At 40.7% G+C, this 20446-nt stretch overlaps 1 protein-coding gene and 1 long non-coding RNA gene across 14 annotated transcripts in view; one reads left to right on the plus strand and one right to left on the minus strand.

Moving 5' to 3' along the window:
* The window catches only part of LOC112558927 (troponin I-like), a 38249-nt gene extending 18560 nt beyond the window's left edge, over nt 1-19689 (plus strand). For 3 of the 13 annotated variants that reach the window (XM_025229690.1, XM_025229691.1, XM_025229697.1), the window contains 12 exons: nt 3356-3437; nt 4074-4115; nt 6912-6953; nt 8763-8993; nt 9699-9734; nt 13757-13849; nt 15279-15399; nt 15780-15880; nt 16076-16119; nt 16392-16433; nt 16879-16972; nt 17525-19689. In XM_025229690.1, the coding sequence (XP_025085475.1) occupies nt 3356-3437; nt 4074-4115; nt 6912-6953; nt 8763-8993; nt 9699-9734; nt 13757-13849; nt 15279-15399; nt 15780-15880; nt 16076-16119; nt 16392-16433; nt 16879-16972; nt 17525-17611 (1015 nt within the window). In that variant the 3' untranslated portion in view covers nt 17612-19689. Of the gene's footprint in view, nt 1-1543; nt 1628-3355; nt 3438-4073; nt 4116-6911; nt 6954-8762; nt 8994-9698; nt 9735-13756; nt 13850-15278; nt 15400-15779; nt 15881-16075; nt 16120-16391; nt 16434-16878; nt 16973-17524 lie in introns of all 13 variants that reach the window. The other 10 variants (XM_025229686.1, XM_025229687.1, XM_025229693.1 and 7 more) reach the window with 7 other exon arrangements.
* Nucleotides 57-1620, minus strand: LOC112558931. The gene is made up of 2 exons (XR_003098255.1): nt 1517-1620; nt 57-710 (listed from the first exon to the last, which is right to left on the minus strand). It is a non-coding gene; the product is annotated as an uncharacterized LOC112558931 (long non-coding RNA).
* Nucleotides 19690-20446: the final 757 nt, after the last annotated feature.

Below are 20446 nucleotides of genomic sequence, written 5' to 3' on the forward strand. Positions count from 1 at the left end.
TCGTCCTGCCTTTCCCGTTTTCACCTTTCGGTCACTTTGCGAGTTTTTTTTTTTTTCCTTTCATTCTTAACCTTTACCTGCTTGCTGCCCTTCTTATCTTGAAGTATTTTTGATTATAATCTACAAAAGTTTAATGTCCATTTGGTGGGGTTAGTATCAGTTTACCAAGGCTAGGAGTGCTGGATGAATCCTTATCACTTTTTAATCGTTTCACGGCTTCTACATTATGTCCAGTAGCTTTGTCGGCATTCAGTGGCCGGACTAATTGAATGCTTTACGGACAGTCTGCCAAAGTAATGTAGATTTCTATGAGAAGATAGCTTTTGTAGTAACTTCTTTAAAAGCAGTATAACTTGAATGTATTCACAATATAAGTAGTAGCGTTTAGATGAACTTGTAACCAGTCTCTCTCAACTTCTTCTTCTCTAGCAGAACCATCTCTTCCAGCACTTACAGTAGTAGTACTGGTTTTAGTACCACATATTATGAGCATTTAGGAAGAGTTTAGTAGTGATCTTGGAAATTTAAAGGTTTCACTGGAGAGATTTCTACAGCTTTCTTTCCCTGCATTAAAATTTTCACCATACTGAAGCGTTCAATTGAAATATCTCCTTCTTTCTTGCCAAATCGCTTTTAGAACCTTCCTTTCTTTCTTCCTTTTCTTATTTTTTCTTCTTTCTTCATTTTGGTTGTACTACTACAGAATCCCTCTGCAAGAACATAGGAAGTTAAAATGTGTAAACAGATATCATTTAAGTGTGCACATAAGTAGACATACTACGTAACTAAATGCAGTCACTGCGCAGAAAGACGCAGCTAGAGTGGGTAGTCTTAATTATGTAAACATGCAGTAATTTTATGTGAAGATTTGTCATTTCAAAATCCGATTTATTAAATTTTGTATTATTTAACATCAGTATGTATATTTATAAGCCCCACACTATTTCGAAACCGGATATACTGCTTACATGCCATTATTAACTAAATTTTAGATCTGTACTTAGTGTTGAAGACAGATAATATTTAAAAGACAAGCACCTGAAAATAATACTCTTCTCAGTCAACTTCTGATACACCCTTATTATGAGTAGCTTTAAATATACAAATACATATTACATAACAGTTAAATGAAATATGTCTGACATGCAGCTAGTGTGTGTTTGTGTGAGGATTTCTTTCCTTTTTTTCATTTAAAATTAATAATGCTTGGGGATTGTTTTTCTTTCCGTTTATGTGACGCTAATTTTGAACAAACATAGTGGCTGATCCATTTTTGCAGCCTTCTCTTCAAGAAAGGTATTTATAATGTGGAAGTGGTTTCCAGTCAATTAAATCTCATCTTACAAATTTTTAAACACTAAAATGTCATCTATCATCAAAAAGAAACTTGAAGAGAAAGCTGTGAAGGATTTGCTCCACTACTAGATTTTTGTTTATGTTTTTGTTAATGAATTTCTATCTGAATGCGTTTCTCCTGCTTGCTGCCTGCTGTGCGTGTGTGTCCACACAACCCTACCCTCGGTCACATGACCTGTGTGCATAGAGCGGCAGAAGCGAGTTCCTCCATCAACGGGGGAGAAGATGACCTTGAGCGCAGACGTCGAGAACGCAGAGAAGCCAGACTGAGGTAGCTGAATGTCCAAAAGAAACTATCACAACATTTTTATAAGGCAGATTACTGTCCATAGCACATTTTTACATTTTCGTTTGAGGAACCTGTTCTGCGTCCAAAGAAATATTAGTCTCAGACCTTAGAGTCAAAATGTCCAGAACAAAGGTAGGACTCATTCTACGACACTGCTTTTTGCGCAGTTCATTCATGCAATATTTTTAATAGCCTTCAATGCATCTTACATCTAATATAGTCTAGTTCTTTCGTTCGTTTTTGAAATCCGCTTTTTAAAAATCTTTTAAAGATTTTATTTAATATAAAATTACCTTAGATGTATCAGAACTGTTGTTAACTCCTAATTACATTTTCACTTTGAATGTTTCAGCGAGCAGTTAACAGTATCAAAGATAGCATGTGATCTGAAAGTTTTCGTAGGACTGTGCAGTAAACTGTTCATTCTACTCATGGCAGCTGCCTAATCACTTCTTTGTCGCCCTTTTCTATCAATGTTTTTGTCAGATTAATATAAATTACATCAAAGAAAACAACACAAATCATTATTATTAACCCTGATTATAGTAATAATACGATTTTTTTGTGTACAAGCTGAAATGACTAATGTATTAAAGTGCCTTTCTTATTACCTGTAGAGAAATATTTTTGTCGGGAACATTTTGACGTAAATAGAATGTAAGAGTGTCTTTGAACTTGTAATGCCAAGAACACAGTATGTCACTAAGATATTTGATGTGATAAAGTTGTTAGCTTTTTGCCTTTATTTTGCAACGTGGTGACTGCATCTTCCTACCTGACTTAAGGACTTGGGGAAAAGTATTTAGAAGCATGGTGTGCAAACTGAGTTTGCTTTCTTTTCCTTTGCTAATTATTTGCAGTGTCTTGTGGAATCAACATAGACGACCAAAACATTTCAGGGTGTTTGTTAGGTCCTTGTGCATTTTGAACTTGCATTTGTAAAAAGTCTGAAAACTGCGACAGATAGGTGCTTTATTCAACTGTAAACGTATGTTATAAAGTCAGACAACATGACTACATTCATCAGGAGCACGATTTTGACACCCCTCTAACGTGACCTCCATCTGCAATACTTCATTTTGCTGATATCAGTTTTACATATACTGTCACAAAATCGTTTGCAGAGATACGCTTTGCCTAAATTGCACTTGCTGCTACAAAAGTGGCTGTTGAAAATACACATGTCGAGTGACAGGCCCAAAAACTTGGTCCCTCCTCATTTCGTAAGCCGATTTCTTCGGCCTGTCTTTTGAGGAAGATGTTGATTAAAAACTGTCGAGCAAAAGTCAGTAGCAAACCACGAACTTGTATTACTGGACTGCTGGCAGACGATTTCACCCACCCAGTTAACTACTAAAACGAGGCAGGTCTGTACAAAGCTTCCGGTTTAATCGCAGTCATTGTTTAGGCTCGCCGAGACTAACAGCGGAGAACTTCGCAAGAAGCTACGTGTTGGTCTCGGCAGACAGACAGCAGTCCACCTATACACGTCCGTGATCTCAACAGAGTCTTAAACAAATTATTAAGTACTTACCTGATGAAACATTTTTCTAATGTCCAATAGAAGCTGATATTAAAAATCCAGGTGCAGAAGAGATAAAAAGTTCGTGCTCTTTACTTCTATCTTCTTTTCGTGTTTTCTATATTCGTTTAAACGCCTGCAATAGGACCAGCCATTTGTCACGTGACCGTTAAGTTTGATGGTTACAGGGGAGGTGACGAAGCTCCGGCAGAAGAAGAAACCCCTCGCAGAGGTCGCCGTAACAAAGGTGACGACGAGACACCTGCAGAGGTGAGAGAAGCCGTTTCATCTCATTAGACGTTAATCACGATTGTTTTTCCATTCCGTAACAGCACTGCACAGAGTACATTTCATGCCTACAATCAGCTTTTTTGTGCACTGCCTTAACAACAACGTACAATATAACGTGACAGGAAGTCATTCTATTTTGACTGAAACATACGCATCGACTAAGAGCTAATCATATGTATAAATATATTTTTTCTTCTCTTTCTTTTTCTTCTTCATCTTTTGTCCCTTTTCTGTCCATGCCAACACTTGCGACTGCAAGCTATCTCCCTTGTTTGTGCCTAAAACTTATAATGCTTGGTAACGCAACATTCTTTTCTTTTGAACGTGTTCAACCGTTTTCAAACGCTTTAATTAAGGTGCTATTTCTCTGGCACTCTTTTGTAATAACTTAATTACTACTCAGTAACATAATTATCAGCAATTTCAGTGATGTTACTTCACACATCATCACTCTTTTATTCACTTGTCATTCCTCACTGCTGCGTTTGTTGGTTTGCTTCTTTCTGCGATCATTCATACTTACATTTTCGTGCTCTTGTAAATCGTGGGTTAGATTAGAAAGATCTGCCAGTAATTACAGTGATCAGCAAGTTGTGATGCAAATGTTTTTTACAGGAGTCCTCTTATCGCTCACGCAGGCGGAGAGGTGGAGATGAGGTATTTTGATTGGCTCATGCATATGCAATGCGCAAAAACTGTGCCATGTACCATGTATATTCAATGTGTAACTAGCGCTGCTCGTGTACTCGCCGATCCTAACCTAGCGACTGTAAACAGCTTAAGAACTTTATTTGTACCAATGTTGTCACCAATATATTTATGTAACTAACACTTAATTCTAGATATGTAACGCCCTCTCAGCAAATGGAATCCAGCACTGTCCCATACCTATCACCAGCGCGTGAGGGGCTACCAGTGCTGTCTGCTTATGCAGGCAGCGGGCCTTGCAAAGCATTTTTTTTTTCTTCCCTCCTCTGTGTCGTCTTAGATAACGGCGCTGGAAACATGCTAGCTGGGTAGAACGCATGAACACGTACCTCGTAAATACATGCTTGGGCGCTTTCTTGCTTTAACCTGCATAGTCACTAAGCCAGCAACGTTCCACATATCGTAGCTGCAGCTGTAGCTCATTGTACAGAGCATTCCTGTCTTTTCCTTTATCTGTAAGAAGAGTTGTGAAGAGGGAGCAAACTCTAGGATCTTGGTGCTTTGGTGCTTGGAGAAAGTTGGTTAAAACTAATTTCTCCTACTGCGATATCTGAAGAGAATATGCTAGAAGTCTTCACGTTTAAAGTAGTTGTATGCTAGGCGTGCACAATTTAGGACCGAAACAGTTCTTGTTATTGGACACCACAAGAGGGTTATACGGGTCACTTTAGTAAAGGAATGTCAGAGGTCAGACCGCTCTGCTGGCTTCCAGTAGCGCTAAAGGCAGGTCAGTAAATTCACGCTCTGCTGCGCTATCAGTCGCTTGCTGTTATCGGCTTGCAATAACCTGCAGAAGCAGTGGTAAGCTGCATATACAGCTGCTTGTACTCTGTAAAATAGGCCTATATATAGTCAGACTGTGTTAATATGAACCATTTCGCAAAATTATTCCTGATACATTTAGATACGCTATATATGCCTCGAGTTTGCTTTAGAAGTAGTTTTCTATGTAGCTCCGTACTTTGGTAAGAAAATGAGTTTGAACAATTCTCCTGTTTGAATTTTTGTAAACCTGAGAAGCATTGGAAACGTAAAAATTTTCTTCCTTTTTTAAAAAAAAAAATAGATTACAGTGAAGATTTTTGTTAGATATCAGTCCACATGTTTGCGAAATGGGTGACGCTGGCGACTGTAACTAACAATTGTCTATGTTTGTACTAACTGGTCAGCTGCAGTCAGCTGCAGTGGGATCCGGATATGTGTTTCTGACTCCATGACTGGCTATTTCAGTGTGATGCTTCTTTTCCAGTGCCAAGATGTGAAAGTGCTGCAAACCAGTGGCCTGTATAATGAAGGCCTGTGGAATGTGTTAGTTTTAATTTCTTAGCTCACTGACTTGTTCGTCCTCTCATTCATGCTCACTTGCGTCAATCATCGTGTTGTACACTCTACGAGTATTGCTCTCATCACCGTTTATTTGCTATTCTTTTAACGAAAGTCAGTATCGCGCGTTGAGCTGACCGTCAGCTAATTCGTCAGCACTCTTACTGTAGCGGTCGAGAAGACAGTTTTAGCCATCATGCTAACAACTGTTCGACATCACTTTAAAACGTCACTGGCTTCTTCACAGTCAGGTGACTGCTTGCGGAGGACGTTGTGATTTGCGTCAAACTTAAAATTATTAACCGTTTACTTGAGAACTTTGAGAAGTCACGAGCTTCATGACAAGCCAATAGACGAGGGACTTGGTTAAAAATCGCAATTAGTAGCCTTTGTGAAATGTCAACCTTATTGTTTTACGAAAGTTTTTAATTCCTAGTAAAATCTAAACTGTCGGCTTAATTTTTCTAAGATATAAAATTATATGTATATCATGCAAGAGTAGCCTACTAGAAGCATACACAGGTCTTGAAGACCATGCCACAGAGCTTTATTTTACTGGTACCTTACATCAGGGGACAGTGAAGAGCATAAAAAGGACAAGATGGAAGATCATTATTCACCTAAAATTATGTTTTAGCAGATTTATGGATTAACATGTCTGGATGGGTCGGTAAAATAATACCTTGGGTTTAATTTGTACCAAGGGATTTATTTCACTCACTGTAGATTGTAGTTCCTCACTGTGCACCTCCATTAACAGCCCCTCCCCCCTGTCAGTTCCCTTCAAATTAAATTAGACAAATTCCTTTCGTTGTGTGTTGTTGATACGTGTAGCAAAAATACCTGTAAGCAGCGCCGTGTAGTTCCTCAGGTAGCAAAAGTCCCAGGGCTTAACAATCTACCTGATCATCCTGTTTAGTCCTGTAACAGGGCACAACATCTATATTTTGTGCAGGTTGTTGCCCATTTGTGGAAAGAATCCTATAGTTCTTGTGTGTGTGGGTGCGTGCGTGTCAATATATATATAAAATGTCGTCTAGAAGAAATGTGTATAAATTGATGTCAAAATTATACGAGCGTAACGGATTGCTATAATCAGCTAAGTGGGCATTCTTTGTTGATATTTTTTCCTTTATGCCAACTGTATGAATAACCAGTACATTTGTCTCTAAAACATTTCATATTGAGCCAGCAAGATGGCTTAGTATTGTGCTGGCTTGAATTAGATGTAAAGCATATTAAGCACCACGGTGTGAGTGCTTGCGTGCGTGCTTGTGTGTGTGTGTGAAATACTTTGGATGAACGACAGATTTGTAACATTTTTAAAGTTGCGTTCTCCAATCGAATATTCAATAAATATGAACTTTTATCGGGCTAATTCAACGCATTTAGTGATGTATCAAACTGTTTTAACCCTACCAGGAAGACACACCAGCACCAGCAAGAGAAGAGAAAGCAGAGGAGGTTTGTCCCTAAGGCCATGTCGAGTTCCAGTTCCAGTTTTGTCGTTTTGTCGTTTCACTTTCTTCAGTGTTGATGTTGTTTAGCATTACACCCCACGTTTTCCATTATGCACACTGCAATGAAATTGTGCATTTTACAAGTTGTTTTTTCTGAATGAAAATTGTCGAACTACGGCGCTTAATGAGTTTCAAAACTCGACGAATACATATACAAGCTAGTTGAATCCTTTAACAATCGAGAACGAAATAAAAATGAGGGCATTCGTATAGATTTCACATTGTTTAGAAATATTTGTATGCAGGAAATGAACTCTCATTGTAACTGTCGAGTCTGGACCATCATTAAGCGCCTGAGTGAGATGCTGCCACACATTTTCCTTTTTTGGTATTGTCAAATCTCTCGGACTCCTGATATTATTATTATTATTATTATTATTATTATTATTATTATTATTATTATTATTATTATTATTATTATTATTATTATTATTTATTATTATTATTATAGCAGTGAGTAGATATTAACGTGAACTGTTCAGTAAAACCAGTGGATCAGTCTTCAGGACAGTACTAAAGTATACAGTAGAAGTATGGTGAGACTAGCTCCATTTATTTAACCGATTTGCTGAGACTTTTCTTCCTGTACTTTTTTAACGACTTTTTACAACTTTTGTTTTAAAACTCTCTTTTCTATCGTTTTTCTTGTTTTTTCCGTCTTCTTCTTCACACTAGTTTGTTACCAAGATTTCTTTTTCAGAAGCATTCATAGCTGAAGTAAGCTTGGTGTTAGGGTGTATAATGGAGCTTGTCACACCCGTATTAAAGGTTTTTTTTTTTCTTTTCTTTTTTTTTTGAGTCTTTGAGTCAAGTGATAGAAAGGATTTATTAACTTTAGTTAAGGTGTTTTAGCACTAAAACTGTGAAGTTGTTTCCAAAATCATACGTAAATGTTATTGCGGTACCTATTGTTACCTGTAGGTCTTGTTTAGGTGTGTACACGTAGATTGTTAGTAGAATTGTTTAAATGTGTATAGTTGTAGTTATTATTGCACAGTCGTCCCACTCTTTATCCCTTCGTCAGTGTTTCGCAGAATACTTTGTACTCATAGCCCTTGTCACCAGTTTGTTGTTCCTTTTTCAGATTCCACACGTTCATAGTTCAGATTCCAGCATGCGCACGTGTTTGTTCAGTTTAAAGGTTTTTTAATGGTTATTTTGCACGATTCTTATTATCTCGTTATTTTTGATTCCCTTTTTTCGTTCAGAGTTTTCACAGTTTGATTTGTTTAATGTTCTGAAGTTATGAAATTTTTGTTAGATTCTGCTCTATTTTGTTAAATAGAATGCTGTAGCGGTTTCTCTTTTGATTTTGTCCCCTATTTTTTTCTTTTGAGGCTTTATTTTTCTTTTTGTAGCTTGCTTTATTATAAACAATAATTTGAAACATTTTTTGTTCTCTAAATACGTTACCAGTCATCTTCGGTTTTATTTACGTTGTAGCTATTATAGTCTTCTCAATATAGTTAGTCCACTTTTGCTTTCCACCATTCAAGATTTATTTAAACTTTCATTTCAGCAGGAAGTAGTGACCTCGTGCTGTTAAATGCAACATTTTTCATTTTTAAGATTATTCGAATTTCCTTGACTCCCTTTTTCTGTCAAACGCAGTCTCTTCTTGTGTTGTAGCTAAGACTTGACAGAGAGCGCAAAGTAAGTCACGGTCACTGCCCTTTACGCATGACTGACGCTACCTACTTGCCCGCCATTGGGAGGAAGTGACGTCACGTGTTTCTTGGTCTCTCTTGCGCAGGAAGCAGCCCCAGAAGCCGCGGCCGAGGACGATTCTGCTGCACGCGAGGAGGAGGCGGCCGAGCGCAGACGCCGACAAGAGGAAGAAGAGGATCGCCGGCGACAAGAAGCAGAGCGCCGTCGACAGGAAGAGGAAAGACGCAGACAGGAAGAGGAGAGACGTAGACAAGAGGAGGAGCGCCGCAGACAAGAGGAAGAAAGGCGCAGACAGGAAGAGGAGCGTCGCCAACGCGTAAGTGGGGCTTTTGTTTTCAGCGGCCCCTCGAATTCGAACCCTAGAGTTCTTTTTTCTTAAATTTGTTAAAACTTCTACTGCTACAGTGGTTCTTTTCTGTCAAGTGTTTGTGTTTTCTGTTATTTCCCTTATTTATACTTGCCATCCCTACTTCCTTTCATGCCATTACTGTATCTTTTCGTGTCATCGCTATATTTTCTGTTATAATATTGTCACTGCTTTCCAACTTGCCATCACTACTTTGTTGAAAGGAATGTTTATAGAACACTTCTGTCTAGAAATGTCGTCTGTTATCCTGGCATCTATATAAGTAGAATTTCTCTCCCTTTATGTTTCTCTCTCGCTCTCGCTCTCGCTCTCTCTCTCGCACTAAATAGCTACTTTGGGAATATTAATCTTTTTTGGAAGGTAATATATTATTTCAAAATGTTTGTAATGTACAGCAAGACTAACCATGTTATCTCCCTCACTTGTTAGGAGTTGTAAACAGCACTTTACTAGCTTTTCACATGCAGTTTTTAAACTCGTATCATCGTATCACCTGGGCCAAGGCTAGATTGTTCTCGCATGGCAAGCAGTTATAGCAGCCACACCGGTCGCCAAGGTAACAGCCTCGTGTGAATACATTTTCGGTCGGCAACTATTACGAAAAAAAGCGGCGTCAGCTAATTTAGATTGCCTCCCTTGTCTTCTGTGTTGCAGGAGGAAGAAGAAAGAATGGAGGCTGAACGCGAGGAGGTAAGTTATATTACGTCATTGCTACTTGGATGACAGGTTTGATGTTAAGGTCGAGCGAAGGCTGAGGATCCAAGAGGAAAGATTCGTTTATGTTGTGGTTGGCACTTTGTGGTGCACTGTGAATCTCTCTTTGTCTGGTCCTCTGACGTAAGCAACCACCTACCAATCTCCCAACCCTACCCTATCCACCCACCCCACACAGATATTGAGAGAGAGAGCGTGGCCGCCCTTTCATGTGTGCTGTAGGAGATAATGTCCTTGCTTGAATCGTAGTTTCTAGGTCACATTTTGTTTTTGTTTTTTTCTTGCAATACGTCGTCGATAATCGTAACTCTTTGAACATGCACTGGTGTCAGTAGTCCTGTTTATAAATTTACATTGACTTCTAATGATTACAATAATGCCGTCATCAGCCAAATGGATACCATTGCGAAAGTTAACCTTTAGAAATGCGGGAGAACAAGACACACATCTGGAGCATTGTCGGGGTTAATTCAGTTCTCGCGCGACTTGCAGTCCTCACTCTTCAGCGACACAGCCACTCATCCGTGCTAGGAATCCTGACCATTCCGACCATATTAGACAATACAAAGAAACGCTTTTGTCTGGCCAGTAGTCAGGAAAGGGGGATTGGGGGGAAAGGTAACCTACTGACAGCCAGTGTTGTCCACGTGACCAAAGATACCCCGCTCTGGTTCCGCGGGCTGGCGGCTCTCACCTGGCCTGTATCTAGGCGGTTCGCGGCACAGCCTGCCGTCCTCAACTGTCTACCTGCGCCTGTTGTTGAGGGCACGAGGAGAGGGAGAGATCGGGCATGTCGGGGCAAAAACCTCGAATTTGGCTGCCGCAGCACATTCCGCATACATCTTGCCTGCCTGCCGCTCGTCCATGCGGGCTGCAACAGACGGCAACCTCGTTCGCAGACTGCCGGGTGCTGGCGGCACGATCTGACAGAAACATGGCCCACACAGGCGAGCGCCACTGTTGGCTGCAGCAAGAAAATCCTGCAAACATTTCTCAGCCTCCTCCCTGTGCTTTTTCTCCCTTAGCTTTTCCTTTTGATCTGCTAGTGGTGGCTCCTCGGCAAACCGAAGCATGCATCAATGCTGTCCACGTGACTAGAGATATTTTCTCGGACATGAAACACATCTTTGAAGAGTGTAGTACAGAAATTTTTCCATTCTCGCAATAAGAGAATACACTGGTCACTCAGAGATCAAGAATGTTCTTTTTAACCCCGTAGTAGTGCATTTCTTCACTTATTATTTAGAAAAGCACATGGCATCATGGATCCGATAAGGATTGGTCCGCGACAAAGTGAATACCCCCTGTTCCCTTCTCGAGATAGGCGAGTACAAAAATCACTATGCACAAAAATCGGTCAACAACACAGACATTGGGATTGTAATGGATACTTTTATGTTGTCAAGACATCAATCAATAGGAAAACTGGGACCATAGGTTAATTAGGCGTATCAAGCGTGACGTCACGAGTTTGAGATAGATATACATATCTCTGTGACCATAGTGATGTTTGTATGTATCTTGAAAGCAAGGGAGTAATTCATCCAGATTTGGTGAAAAAGCAACTAGTTTCTGAGTTGCATCCAGTCGCTAGAAAATAAAACTTCATCCTAATAGACTTTGAAGAAAGTGACGGCTGGCAAGGAGAATTACAGCCTGAAGACACGGCTGGCAGCAGTTTACAAAAATACTAAAGAACTCAGTCAAACAATCGTTCTGTCAAAAGTTTATTTCAAAAGTGTGTTTGTAATGGCGTCTACAAATTAGTTTAAAAGATGCTGCAGGCATTTAATTCAAGTCTTCGGCCAGCATCGAGGACCATGCATCTGTGCGACCTCGTGACATGCACGGCGCATATCTCGGCTTCTCCTTCACCTCCATCGCCGACGCGCCCTGCAACTAGTGGCATGGCAGCTGAGAGCAACTCAGTGGTCCAGGCGCCTGCAGGGAGGGAGCTGGGCTGCTGCCTGTCAAGATGACTTGTTCTCTCTACCACGGGTCTCCGCGCACCGGCAGCCGCCAAGACTGCACCAAACCTGTTACCTCCCCCAGCCACTGCAGCGCCACCAGCCACCACCGCGTGCTGCAGCGGCTGCTGGAGAGATGCTTCACCTGCGCGCAGTGTGCTTTCGCATCTTCTTTAGTCTTCAGTATCGCGATAAAATCTTCTCGTCTCCCGTATTTTTACACGTCAGGGGTACAAGCAAGAACAAACCAACTGAATAGCATGAAAACAAGTAAAATCGTTTCATACTGCCACCAGTTTCCTTGCCCAGATTGCTTTTCACAAATTGCATTCACATTTGGGCAATATTGTGGTAGGAATTTCTTTCTCTATAATATATATACATCCTGTCCCCATGCACACACCCACACAGATATGCAAGAACGCCCGAGTGCGCGTACACACCCGGCGGAAAGCGCATTGAGCTACCCGCATGTTAGAGGTTGAGGGCTAAAGAAGGTAAGGTCAGCGCCTCCCACTGAAAGGTTTAGAGTTAGCAGCTCACTACAGCCCTCAATGCGTCTCAGTTCATGGAAAGCTGCTACTCTACCGGCCCTCTGAACATACTCGAAATCACATATCCTCTGCATGCTGTTGCTTTGATTAATCAATCAAATATACGGACATTAGTGACTACAGTTGATAGGGAGATGATCTCTGAACTTTCTTGCTCACTCTTATATAAAAGTGTCTAGGCTCCTTTGACTCGTCTTGCGCTTTACACATACTAAGACAAAAACACTGATATTTTTACTGTATGAACTCAGTTCTCTGCGACTGTAATAGCAGATTTGTGTCGTCCAAACGTCAGCAGGCAGAAGGAATACAGAAGAATATTGAACCCCGCAGTTTTTCTTTTAAGATCGGCTCGTATGCTTGATTAAAATAAGAAAAAAAAAGACAAGAGGTTGAGAAATCTCTCGAGACTGATGTACCAACATATTCGTGTAATATCATGAGATCCTATGTCACTTGTATCCAACAAACCCTATCATCCCAAACTCAAAAACAAACAAAAGCTCGTATTCTTGAAAATAGTAAACATACAAATTATTGTCTCCGGCCTTGACAACAGGTCATCTTGGCAACTGACAGCTTGCTTCTACTGGCTAGTCCCCAAAAAGTAAACTGCGTCCTTACACTTGTTTGTGTTTACTACTGCTGTCCAGGCCACAGCACAAATATGATGTCGAGACAGTGCAGACTGACTTCTCTGATCGGGTGTCATTTGTCTTCATGGCCAAACCTATGCCAGTGCGTGTTCGCTGGAGAACGTGAGGTGCTAGAGACATGTGGGAGCCAAAGTAGTGGAGAACTTTGTGGCTCTGACCTATGACCTGAGTGCTTGACTCTCCAGCGACAGTTGTAGGCGGCAACATGAGCCATCATATATCTATATTTGTACTATCATAAAAAGCCCCCGTAAGAGCATCAGCTCTCTCTCCTCCTTCACCAATCACCTCCCCCCACCAATCTCTCTGGCAGAAAGGGGCCAGGGGAGCGGAGTGGGAGAGATTTGAAGGAAGGTGGAAGAACGGTTGGCAGCAAAGAGTTGGGGAATAGATAGCAAAACAAGGCGCTGAAAATGACAGCATAAAAGCTTTGAAAGAGAAGAGGCGTTCTTGATATCAAAAAGTCAAACCCCATGAACCTCTAAAAATAACCGCAATCACTTCCAAACTTTGTCTCGGCAAAACAGTTTTGCTCACAAAACAAAGCCGCATGTTCGTTGCCTGTTTCTTCATAAAAGCAGAGCGGTCAAGGCTACCTCCTTGATGCCTTCTAATACCCATGCCAACACGGGCCACGCTCAGTTCATCTCCCTCCTCACCACCAACGCACGCAATAATTCCTCAAACCTCCCCCTGCCCCATGCTCTTGCCTGTAATTGCCTATTCCGCTTTCTTTTTTTCGGGTTTTGAACATTAACTTCTGGGCTTGAAAAAGAAAGCATTGGAATGTGTTGACTGGGAGGCTGTCCATGTCTGTGTAGGCTGCTCGGCGAGAGGAGGAGGAGAAGAAAAAGAAGAAGGGCAAGCGGAAAGGCCTGGGCGGTCTTTCTCCAGAGAAGAAGAAACTTCTCAAGGTGAGTGATTTTTGTTTTCGTGACAACGGTCAGTGGTTAGAGGTGCACATCAACTGCCAGGGGAAGTCGCCGCCGCTCGCTCTTGCAAAAATGGTCATGATAACTTTAGGTTCAGTGCTTTTCCTCGGAGAGTAGAAGATGTAGAATTAGGGTGATTGTTGCACTCCCAGCATCTACAGGATAGGTTCAAGAGCAATCTTGAAAGTGCAGTGACCACCGAAATGTCTTCATCTGTCTGAAAATCTTCAGTCGAGGTTCGACAAAGCGAAAAGGCGAGGGTATTAACATAAGTAAGGCTGGTAAGTTTCACATTTAAACGAAGATTTTTAGCTACGAAAACTTCCGGTTTCTTGATCTTGTAAACGTCAACGTAAAATCAGGTGAGTGCTTCTCACCCCTTGTCAACCGATCGTCATAGTAAGTGAATGGGTGGGAGGGTTAGTTGGCTGGTTGACATATTGGTGTGCCAGCCAACACTTTCAGGAGACACAAAATAATTTTCTGCGAGCCAACTTATTGTGACATGAGTCTGACCGTTGATAGAGGAAACTTTTGGCACAAAAAAATATCATTACTTTTGTTTATTGACGAGAATTTAAATGCACAAGCTATAGCGTATCCTCTGTTTTCGCTGGCTGTTTAAGCTCATTTGTAATTGTAGTCTAACTGGTGGTGGCAGTTTATTCAGTGCGAAGCGCTTAGCGTCCAGTCTTCGACGGTTTGGGACTTGGCTTGTCAAGAGTCGCTCAGAGTGCGGTTAGGCTATTTCTGAAGCGAACTTTTTTGTGAATATTTTGTTGCTTCTAAAGTCATTGACGCAAAAATCATTAGTGAATGTAATCAGGCTAGTGTTTAGAAACTGTACACACATTGTTCAAGACAAAGGACGTGTCTATGAACACGTTTCTGCGCTTGTGTATACACGGAAACCGTTGTTTACACCTGTGCTTTGTTATTAAAGGAACTAACCCGATATCTGCCTGCAGGTGTGTTGAGAAACATATGGCGGCACTTCGGTTCCACTTATCTTTTTCCCCCAATTTTATAAACATAGTTTGAAGCTGAGGAAAAAGCCTTCCAGGTGATTTAGAAGAACTCCACAGTACTGAAGAAAATATCTTCTAATATTGGTGATCGAAAAAACCAGTAGACCTAAAACCTTGAAAAAAGTATTATTCAAAATGAGGGCAGTCATCTCTGTGTCAGTGATAAAGTTTCTATACACTCGGTCTCTTTATAGTCTAATCATAGATAACCCTAACCCTCATCATCTTTTCGGTCTTTGGGGCATAGTCATCACTCGACTGCGAAGTTCCATTGGTAAGACTTGGAAGGGACTACTGGCATGCACATACACTTTGTTGAAAATGAGTGGACAGAATGTTGGGTGAGACTCCAGTATGACCAACGATCTGTATGCGTGTTGCAGAAACTGATCATGCAGAAGGCTGCGGAGGACCTGCGCAGCGAGGCTAAGGCCAAAGCCGAGGAAAAGGAGCGATACATCAACGACAGGGTGGCACCTCTCAAGGCCGAAGGCCTGGGTCAAGGTAACTTCGTCTTTCTGATACATTAATGACCGCAACCGATCAGAATACAAACTGGCCGTCTTTTGCTTAGTTAGTCAAAACCCTCCCTGCGATAGAAGAAAGACATAATGCGAATATTTATGATCAAGAACATTGAGCAGGATCCTGCAATTTGCGCAGCTGGAGCTGAGAAGTAAACAGAATGGAGGGAATCCAGTGCGATTGCCCAGCCTAGGCTATGTAGCTATTCCAAAGCTGTATATATTAACAGTTGTTCTGTTCGCTCACACAGCTGTCACTTATGTTAGATTGGTAGAAAAACACACGTGCCTGCACACACACACACACACAAGTGTTTTTGGTCAAGGCAATGAATAAAGTTTGCTTTGTATATAACACAGCTGATCTTCAGAAGCTGGTGAAGGAGCTGCACTCAAGGGTGGCTGCACTGGAAGAGGAGGTATACGACTGGGAGATTAAGATTCGCAAGCAGGACTTTGAGGTAAAAAGCAGTTATCTCCTTGATAAGTAGTAACGGTTGGACACTTTTTTTTTTTCCTTTTGTGCCAATTTCTGTTCAACTAAATCTGATTTCAGTTAGATACAATGTGTGTGTTAATCCAGTCTGGACCGATTTTCTCAATGTGTTTTGAAAGTTATGTTTCTTGAAGAGTCTACATTTTCTTTTTGTTTACAGATCAATGAACTGACCTTGAAAGTGAATGACACCAAGGGAAAATTGTAAGAACTTTACTTTTCTAGCTCCATGTGTTAGTTCCGAAATCTGACATTTCAATATTTTAAAGCCAGTGAACGATATTGTGCCATTATATTATAAACCTCTGAATTTTTCCTTTCTCCTTTCTTTCTAAGATGAGTATTCAAGCGATTTTCACCCGCTAGATTAATGAGTTGTTTTGAGGAAATACAGCTGTAAATTAGAAAAGACACATAACACTTATTTTAAGACTAATTATTGCAAATACTAATGGCAGTTGCTTTGTATTCTGCAGCATTAAACCAGTTCTGCGGAAAGTGAACAAGACAGAGAGCAAGTACGTGCTACACTTTATGTTTGCTATAAATTATTTGATGCTTTATTAATAATCAAGCCGGGTGAGAAGCTGCCTGTTTTATGGAAACAGGAGCAAAAACTGTTGAATTTCGATTGCAAATATAAGCATCTAAATTATCTTTCCCCATAAAAGCTATAATTAACCCTTTTCCATGGGAAATGTTCAAGTTTCAGCCATTAATTTGGTGCAAGACTTCAGCCCGAACACCTTTCTCCATTTGCCTATTAGCGGAAAAAATACATTCAGAGATTTCATTGTATCAGTGCAGCAATGACCTTAGTCTTATAGTAAATTCTTGCTTGTTCTATGAAACATACTATTGGGAGAATGAGCATTACAGCTACTGCATGTTGCATGTCTTTTGTCGATATTGTATGTTTTTGGTCGGGCAGTACAATTTATCTTCTTGTTTCTTTACTTGCAGACTCACGAAGCTGCAAACAAAGGAGTCCAGAGATTTCCGTGGTAATCTGAAATCCACAGGTCAGAATAAATTCGCGCTCAAGGAGGAAGAAGATGTAAGTGAAAATCAGTTCCTTTCTGTAATCACTGCTCCCTGTAAAGATTAGTTTAAGATCTGTGATCATTTCCCTCTGTCAGAAAGTTAGGGTACAGTTTGTGCATGCAATCCCTCATCCCCAGATGCCTAGGTGTTCACTAATGTATGTGATCACTACCCTCTGTCAGAAGACTAGGCGTACACTCTATGCAGGTGATCAATTCTCTAGCAGATAATTACACGTTTACTAATGTTTATGAATAATTCTTTCCAGAAGACCAGATGTTAATTCAAACCCTGATTATGATACACAAAATTGATAACTTGCATTTTGTTCTTGTCCATTTGGATACCTGTTGATGACCGTTTTGGAATGTCACTACTTGTTCTGCCCATATCTGATTGAAAATTGTTTCTCAAACGTTTTTTCCCTTTAAAATTCTGCAAATTGACTTCCTTCTCATAAAATGGGTTTAAATACATTGATCTTATTAATACAAAGTTTCCACTGTTGCTATGTCGAGATGTTGTGACCTCTTTGACAATGTCAGTCCTATATTGCGTTCTGCAGGCGGACAAGACCCCCGACTGGCGCCAGGCTCTCAAGCACGGAGGGCCAGAGGGCGAGGGTGAGGAGGCACCACCAGCCGAAAGTTGAGCCACTGCATCTTTCGACTCATGTCCAGTTACGTGTCGACCTTTCGTGTGATTTTTTTTTCCGAGGAACTGTCTGCAGGGTAACAACTAGATTCTGTAGCCAGAGACATCCTTAGCAAACTTGTCACGTACAACATTCTAGTCTCTTTTCACAACTGCCGCCGTAAGCCAGGCACCAGGATCGCCGCGACTTGTCACCATCAAGGTGCAAAAGTAGTTCCTACAACCACCACTAAGGCAATTGCAGTAAAATTTCTGCAGTTTGCTTTAACTGCTTCCTCAGGCAACGTCGTGTTGTGCTGTCCCTCCCTCTTTCCCTCTATAAGCCAGGTTCTCGGTTTTCTACTAGTTCACTGTCCTGACACCTTTACCTGTAAAGAAAAGAACCTTCAGAAACCAGTGTACCCTGCACCTTTGCATACCACTGTAGAATGCTGTCCATGTCTTCTGTGCTTGGGTGATACATGTAATATGGACGATATAAAAAAGAGTCGTTATTTTAACGTCTGAATCGTTTTTTCTTTAAGAGTCGGTAGCTAGGGAATGTAAGGTGTCCGATGGGTGTCACGAATGAGATTGTTCTTTGTGTAACGGCGCCCATGATGCGTCAGATCATTGACGACTTAACTGTAGTGTCATAGTTTTCATCATTACCTGTTCTCTGTAGTTTTGTGCAAGGCGCTATCTTACTTAGCGAGTCTTTCTGCGTGAGTGTGTGTCTTCTTTAACATAACTTTTAACCATCTAGTGTAGCATCTATCTGGTGTGCGGTCTCTTCCAGGTTTCTCTGTTTTTCTCCCCTATCTCTGTATATTTCAGACGTAGTTGCCATTGGTTGTCATGTTTGATGAATGTGATGTTTGTTTTCGAATATATTTTTTTAATAATGACGCTAATTGGAGACAGAGCCGCACTCGACATCTTGAAATGCAGAGGACGAGGATATTGTTGAGGTCTCTACATTTTAGAATGTGTATCAAAGTGCGAAAAGAACCCTCGAAGTTAGCGTGATCTGTTGTAACAATTGTTGTATTTATTAAACATTTATAACGCCTTTGTGAATATTTATTGGTCTGTCTGTTAAACTGTCACACTTACGTCGAAGAAACTACACAACTGTTTTCTCTGCTTTGTTAAAGGACTTAGTTATATACGCTGCGGAAGCATTTTCTGTTGAAATTTGTACGAAAAAGATGCAAGTGAAATAGAGCTCGACATGGTAACCAGACAAGTCAAATGTGAGGAACTTTTAGTTTCTTGGGTGTCAAAGGTACAGATCTCGTTCAAGGAGGGCCATCTCCGCCATTGATTTCTTACCTTTCATGGTTTTGATTCTCTGTTTAGTGTTTGTTAGCCTCTAGGTGTTCAGCAAACCTACCACTTACGAGGAGCAACAGAAGGCATTTTAAGATTTTGAAAGAAAAGAAATGAAAAAAAAAATGAAAGCAGAGCAAAATTTCGAGAGCTTTTGTGTATAATGAGGTGTCGAGGTGAAGCAGCAGTAATGAGTATGAGCCTGTAACATCATTACAAAATGTCTTTCGGCTATCCTTACCGCAAATGTTTTTTTAAGCCCAATGTAATGTAAAAAAGAAAGCGCCCCTCCCCCTTTTTCTTGATATGCACCTGGCTCTTCTTTTCTTTCCCATCTTTCTAAAGACATTGCTGAGTTTTGTCAGGTGTGAATATTTGCTGCATGAACTTGCTTTTTTTTTTAAAAAAAAAGATAAACACAACATATCAACGGTGTGAGCAAGTTACTTTTAGTATTTAAGACGTCATCTTGGTCACGGTTGTGGCGTTATGTAGGCAGTCAACAAGTAGCACTTGAGGGAGAAGGGCGGCGGCAGACGTAGGCTAGTCTCATCAAACAGAACCCGTGTCATCACCAGATGGCATACTACGTCTCGTATTTGCAGTTTTGCATTGGATACCATATCTTCCGTCCTACTGCTTTTGTACTGTTTGTCCGTCTCATAGACCTCACTTGAGACATGGCCTGCTTTAACTGATTTAACCCTAGCCACGTGTACATCAGAAATGTCAAAAAAACAATAAAGGTGTTCCTTTGCCACTTGACCTTACCTTTGTGTGTGTGAGAGAGGCTGTATGCGCGCGAGTATGAGCATGAGCAAGACAATAACCTATATAAAAATACTAAATTTATCTCAAGCTCCTAGTAAACTCTTACGAAGTGTAGTAACACCCTTTCCTTGCCTACAAAGAGGAAAAGGTATTTCTAATGGTAGGCATAATAAATGTCTGGCTCAAGCGCCAGAACGAGCAAACGAATAACTCCAAATGGAAATATCAAGGGGCTAGTATTAACTGTGATAAAGTTACTTGTGAATACAACTTTATAACTACTTTAAAGATCTTAATATGTTGCTAGAAAAATATTGCTACAGATGAGATTTTAAAATAAAAATTGAAAGCAATATACCATCATTAAGCTAAAAATGAGTAAGTTCCTGTTAATCTGAGTTCAAGCTTTTTGTGCAATATTGATCTGTGCATCTGTAAGGAAATTAAATATATTACTGGATTTTATTTTGAGCCTGTGCCCCTTTACTTCTTTTGTACATTTTATTTCTACTGCCACGTCGGCGCCATCTTGCCATAACTTGCATTTTAGATTTGTACATTGGCAATGTCAACTTCAGACTGATTCCTTTTCTACAATTGCTTTTGATGGTGAGCTGTCACAGCAAGCTTCATGCGCCGCAAACGCAGGTCTGATAGACTAGCATTGTACATCTGATTTTTATAGCCACAGTTGCTGGCTCGCTGTAAAACACCGTCCCACCCCTGCAAAGAATCGGCAGCTGTATACACA

This window comes from Pomacea canaliculata, linkage group LG3 (genome assembly GCF_003073045.1).
Source record: "Pomacea canaliculata isolate SZHN2017 linkage group LG3, ASM307304v1, whole genome shotgun sequence".
NCBI lineage: Eukaryota > Metazoa > Mollusca > Gastropoda > Architaenioglossa > Ampullariidae > Pomacea > Pomacea canaliculata.